General features: G+C 39.7%; 1 protein-coding gene across 2 annotated transcripts in view; it reads right to left on the bottom strand.

The window, feature by feature from the left end:
- Positions 1–6,400, bottom strand: part of Mnat1 (MNAT1 component of CDK activating kinase) — a 144,542-nt gene that overhangs the window by 100,182 nt on the left and 37,960 nt on the right. For both annotated transcript variants that reach the window (XM_021179201.2, XM_029484436.1), the window contains exon 2: positions 999–1,151. In XM_021179201.2, coding sequence (XP_021034860.1) covers positions 999–1,151 — 153 coding nt within the window. The remainder of the gene's footprint in view (positions 1–998; positions 1,152–6,400) is intronic.

The following is a 6,400-nucleotide window of genomic DNA, read 5'->3' as shown; positions in this document are numbered from 1 at the left end:
AAGGAAGGAAGAAAGAAAGAAAGAAAGAAAGAAAGAAAGAAAGAAAGAAAGAAAGAAAGAAAGAAAGAAAGAAAGAAAGAAAGAAAGAAAGAGAAAGGAAGAAAGAGCGAGCGAGCGAGCCTGTACTACTGTTGCAGAAGAGTTCAGCTCCCAGCTCCCATCTGGTAGATTAGCACTGCCTGTTACTCCAGCTCCCATCTGGTAGATTAGCACTGCCTGTTACTCCAGCTCCCATCTGGTAGATTAGCACTGCCTGTTACTCCAGCTCCCGGTGGATCCAACACCAACATCTCTGGCTCCCAGAACACCAGCACGCATGTGTGCAAATCCACACACAGATATACACTCACAATACAGATAATTAAAATAAAACAAACCACTTTTAAAAATTAAGATGTGAGGTATGGGCTACACATGCAGCTCAAAGTACTCAAGGCATTGGGTTCAATCCCCCAAAACCAAAACCAAAACCAAACCTTAAGGAAATGTATTAAGTTTAAAATACTAAAGTACCTTATAACAAAAGGGCAAATAAAATGAAATTCAAAGCTACTAACAAATCATAAGAATATACCATATGCGTGCCAAAAATGAGTATAGCTAACATTTAAGTGTTGAAATAAGTTTCAAACTGACACTTAAATGTTGTCTCTTTAGTCTTTATTGTAAATTTGTTTTGTTTGCTGCTTTAATTTCTGTCTACTTTAATAGTAAGCCATGAGAAGAAGGATTATCGCTATTTTATACATCATGTCTTATTTACTGCAAATATATAAAGATACTTATTTGACAATTAAGTAATAAACAGCAAAGGTTAGATACTACACAGTTCTCTATAAACTCAAAAAATGCTGTAAAACACGTATATAGATGATTTTATAACTACTTTGTTACTTGCCCAATTTGTTCAAAATTACATAAGCAGATAATAATAATGACTATTGAAATAACTGCTGATGTTTTCTTTGCTGGCCAAATCCCTTGACAATACCACTTACATCTTTAGTACTTTTTTCCGAATTTCAACCTCCTTATCAACAGTGGGGTCTTCAAAGAGTTGTACCCTGAAGTTGCTCTTTCTCAGCGGAGTCCCACACTCAGGACAGTTCCCAGCTCCTCTTACAAACAGTAAGTCCACACAACTCTCACACCTGCAAAGAAAGAGCACATGCAGCCATGGGAGTAACAGAAGTAAACCGCTAAACAAAAGGCTCATGAATGTGAAGGGAACGGTGGTGGGGACAGGGAGAACTAGGGTAGGAGACAAGGGGAGGGAAATGATGGAAACATGGTATTCATGCATGAAATTCTCAGAAGGAAGGAAAGAAAGAAAGAAAACAATATTTAAGGTAGTGTTCAAATCTACAAGTCTGCCCTTCAAGGTAGGATTGAGGATTGGGGATAAAATTTTCATTGATACTTACAATATTATAGAAAATAAAACTTTGGAATACCATTTTTATTTGGCAATTACTTTTCAGACATAGATAACTGAGAGGATACCAGTTATAAAACTGCAAAAAGTAAATAAATTGAATGAGGTACTAAAAAAAAGAGGACCACAGAAGAAATGAGGAATGGCAGGCTTCCCTATGCACTGTCATGACCCTTCCAAAATGCTCCAAGCACTCCCAATTCAAAAGCCAGAATGGGGCTAGAGCAACAGCTCAGTCAGTAAAGTACCTGCAGTGAAGACGGGAGTTTGGGCTTCCAGCAGCCACTTAAAGGCTGGGTGTGGTGGCACACTACTATAATCCCACTACTGAGGAGACAGAGACAGAAGGATGCTTTGACACTACCTAGTAAAACTGCCTAGCTAACCTGTGAGCCCTAGATTCAGTGAGAGACCTCATCTCAAAACATAAGGTGGTGGGCAATTGAGGAAAACATCCAACATTGCCTCCCTCCCACCCTCCCACCCTCCCACCCTCCCTCCTCCCCTTTCTCTCTGTGTAATGTAAATTTTAAAATCTTAATGACAAAAAGTTCCACAGGTATAGCAGCCATTCCCAAAATCAATAAAACCTTAGGAAAAAACACTCTGAACTTCAAATCAAAAGAATATTTCATTTCTACTACATCTTGAGGTTAGAAGAAACCTCAACTACAGAAGTTGAAAATCGACATATTTTAACCAATTACAGATGTTTAGAAGGAAAGAATCATATGAAATATTACAAAGTATAAAGCCTCAAAAATTCCACATTACCAGGCATTAAAGACTAGATTTAATTAATAGCTCAGTTATTTAGAATAGATGTTAAATATCTTAATATTTCTAAAATATACATATTTAAGGCTGAAAAGATTGATCAATAGGTAGGAGCACTTGCTTAATACAAACATGAGGACCTGAGTTCAGACCCAAGTGAAAAGTTGGGCATAGGCACATAAGCATCTCTAACTCTAGTGCTGTGGGGAGCAGAGGTGAGAACTGACAAGGCTTGCTGGCTACCAACCACCTAGCTCCAGGGTCAATGCGATACCATCTCAAAGGAATTGAGCAGAGAATGACAGAAAAGGACACCCACTATCATCCTCTGATCTCCAAGCAAGCACAGGGATACATGTACCCACACCCCCACATGCATACAATATACATACATACACCATACTAAACATATACATATATACATACACTCACACAAAAATAAAAAAATATTTCTTATAGTGTTTTTATATATTAAACAGATATTACTTGTTTCTAATCAATTGTACATTTCTACTTTTAAAAAATCTGCTTTATTCATTTCCCATGCAGAGCAACATGCCCAAGTTTTGGTGTGACTACTGCAATGCCATCTTAGTCAGGGTTCTATTGCTCTGAAGAGACACCTTGACCAAGGCAGGTTTTATAAAAGAAAGCATTTCATTGGGGGCTTGATTACAATTTCAGAGTTTAGTTCATTATCATCACGGTGGCACACAAGCAGAAATGGTACTGGAGAAATAGCTGAGAGCTATATACTGATCTGCTAGCCAAGAGAGAGATGCTAGGCTTGGCTTGGGCTTTTGAAACCTCAAAGAAAGTCCATCCCACACTTCCTCCAACATGGCCACACCTCCCAATCCTTTCAAATATTGCTACTCTCTGGTGACCAAGCATTTGTATCTATGAGCCTATGAGGGACATTCTTACTCAAGCCACCACAAATACATACCTTACCCATGATTGTCTATCTATGAGAAAGACACATTACTACAGTAGTAGGAAACACTAAGAGAATGTGAAAGACTACGACCAGAAATAGATGGAGGAACAGGCCAAGAGCCTGGTTGGCAAAACAGCAAATGAATTTCAATAACTAAAGATACCTCCAGCTCCATCTCTGCTCCTCTCTCTGCAGGGACCATGATCCTGCTTCCTCCCAGTCTCTGGTTCTTCTTACCCTGGTATGGTACCACACCCCACATGACAGACCGTCCCATGATGCCAATGATAGACCCTCCTGGGATGATGCCCAAGGGACTGGCTCCTGGAATAGGGCCAACCACATGCCCACGATACCCAGATCTCCAATTATGAGACCTCCCATTAGTGCTATGACAGTGCCCACTGGGACTGGCATGACCCAGCTAGACATATATAGAGCAGATGGGTTCCTTATTAGTTTTGTATTACTTGTTCTGCTTCATCAGGAGATCCCAGTGCTGAGCCTGATTGTGTTTTAGCTTCATGATTAAAAAAAGGATGTCCCCCTTCCTAGCAAGAGAATAGTTTTGAAAGAGAAAAGTTGGATAAAAAGGTGAAGTTGTCACTTGCATTATAAAATGTGAAAGAAAACTGTCAGGTGTTTTAGTTTTTAAAAATCGGCTTTAAAGTCAAAATAACTGAAACTATTGTTATGGGGTAGCTGAATGTTCAAATGTGTGCTAGGATAAATAGAACCCTAGGTCCAATTTCCTGTACACATACACACACACACACACACACACACACACACACACACACACACTTACTTCAGAAAGGGGTAGAAAAACAAACTTCTTTTTCTAAATGTATTTCTTCATGTTTTGCCTGCATGTGTGTATGTGCACCGCATGCATGCCTAATTCTCATGGAGGTCAGAAGAAGGTGTTCCATCTCCTGGAAATGGAGTTGTGGACAGTTGTGAGCCACCATGTGGGTACTGGAAACTGAACCCAGGTCCACTGCATGCTCTTGATCACTGGGGCTATGTTTCTAGTCCCAACAAGCTACACTTTAGAATTGCCATATACTGTTTTGTTTTATTTTGTTTTACCTATTTGCTTATTTACTTATTTATTTGGGGACTAGACACTGAAATGAGGGCCCTGAGTACATGTTCCGAACTACATACCCAGCCTTTCTCTTTCTGATTTTACCGAGAAAAGAATGCCATTAATGTTTAAACAACATAAAGCATACAGAGAAAAGCTTCAATTCATTCTGCTGATTTTGTTTAATAGGCACATCTTTTCCTACATATTTACAGTCAACAGACATGGGAACTAGACATACAAGAAGAATCTAAGAAAGTTGATAATTGCTAGCTGTAGTTCTCTGGCAGAACCACCAGGTCAGCAGTATGTGGGCAATTGCTTGCCTGCAACATTCCTGGAAATCCTTTCAAACAAAATCTTGTATTTTACAGAACACTTGAAAAATTACTGAAAAGGTGTAAATGTCAATTATTATGTACACTTTCAAAGACATATTTAAGGTTTCCCTGTCTTTACTAAAGGCCACGGTGAGACCCTTTGAATGACTTTCTACTGTCACACTTTATTTTCTCTCATAAAGAATATTTAACTAAGGCCAGGAATGTGCCCACATCTATAAACTTGGAGAGAACTTGAGAGGCTGAGGCAGTAGAATCACCGTAAATTTGAACCAACCTGAGCTACATAAAGATCTCTAGGAAAGCCTGGGGCTACCCAGTAAGTTCTATATTAAGCTAGTTTATAGAGCAAACCCTACCATCAAACCTTCTAACTGTTAGGCAGGTCCACAGCCCTGACTAACCGCTTTCTGGTGGCACAGCCCCTACTCTCTTTTGGCTTCCTTAGTGCATGCAGCCTCTGCCTCTCCTGCTTCCAGCTCCAGTCAAGCCAGGCCCTTACCCAACAAGAACCAAAGAGAAAATACCTGTTTATGTCAGTTATGCTGAAAGCAAAATCAAAACACAGCAACAAAAGAAAGACTATGTAAACTTTATCAAACGTTTAGGAATGTGTGCAGTAGGGACTAGAGACACGGTTCAGCAGTAAGAGCACACCGGCTCTGTTCTTACAGCAGCCTGGACGTTCAGTTCCCAATATGCACATCAAATATCTCCAAACACCTCTATGTACAGCTCCAGGGAATCTGCAGCCACCTACATACATTGAGTTTTCCTTGTTTGTTTGTTTGTTTGTTTGTAGTATTTGCACTGGAGCCAGGCATGGTGCATGCTTTTAGGGCCAGCAGGCAGAGGCAGATGGATCTCTGAGTTTGAGGCCAGCCTGGTTTACAGACGAAGTTCCAGGACAGCCAGGGCAGAAACACTCTTATCTTGTAAAGCAAATTTAAAAAAAAAAAAATGTATTTATGCAACAGAGGATATTACTCAGAAGTAAAGTGACAATCTATAAAATGGGAAGGACAAAGATGAAGGCCTGCTATCTAGAGCACATGAAGAAATCTTATAGCTCAGGAACAAAAAGATAGTAAAATCAGCAAAGACTGAAAAGGCAGATCTCCAAAAAGAATGGACAAATCACCAAAGGTACATGAAGGATGCCACGATCAGTCAGTAGAGAAAAAGTAAATTTAACTGTGACTTCATTCGATATGTACAAGGGTGACTATAGTTTTTTAAATGGCCCCAACCCCTCAAACATTACTAGTGAGAATGTAAACTAGTTCACCTGTTATGGAAAACAAGTTGGTGGTTCATCGAGAAGTGGAATAGGATTTATTTTGTGACCAAGCAATTCTACTCCTAAGCATAAACCCCAAACAGGTGCTCAAACAAATGCATGTGCAGGCACGCTCACAACAACCGAACGGAAGACAGAACCCACATGCCTACTAACAGATGAATAGAACAAATCACAGTATGTAAACACAATTGAATCATTCGACCAGAAAAACAACCTTGGAAAACACATGCCAAGTGAGAGGAGTAAAACACAAAAGGCCACAGATTACATAATCCTGTTTTGTGCAAGCTACAGACCAGGCAAGGAAACAGACGGCTCCTAGGAGTGAGGCTGAGAACAGGCGCTGCATTTCCTTCCTGGAATCAGAGTGACACCTGCACAGCACTACAAATGTACAAACCGCACCAAAGTCTCCATTTTAAAATGGTCAGTTTTATGCAATTAACTTAGATTTATCCATTTGGTGTGGGAGGTTTTTTTTTTTTTTTTTAGGATATTGCTTTTTTTTTTTTTT

The sequence above is a fragment of the Mus caroli genome, chromosome 12, assembly GCF_900094665.2.
Source record: "Mus caroli chromosome 12, CAROLI_EIJ_v1.1, whole genome shotgun sequence".
Classification (NCBI taxonomy): domain Eukaryota; kingdom Metazoa; phylum Chordata; class Mammalia; order Rodentia; family Muridae; genus Mus; species Mus caroli.
This window is presented reverse-complemented; position numbering and strand designations above follow the sequence as displayed.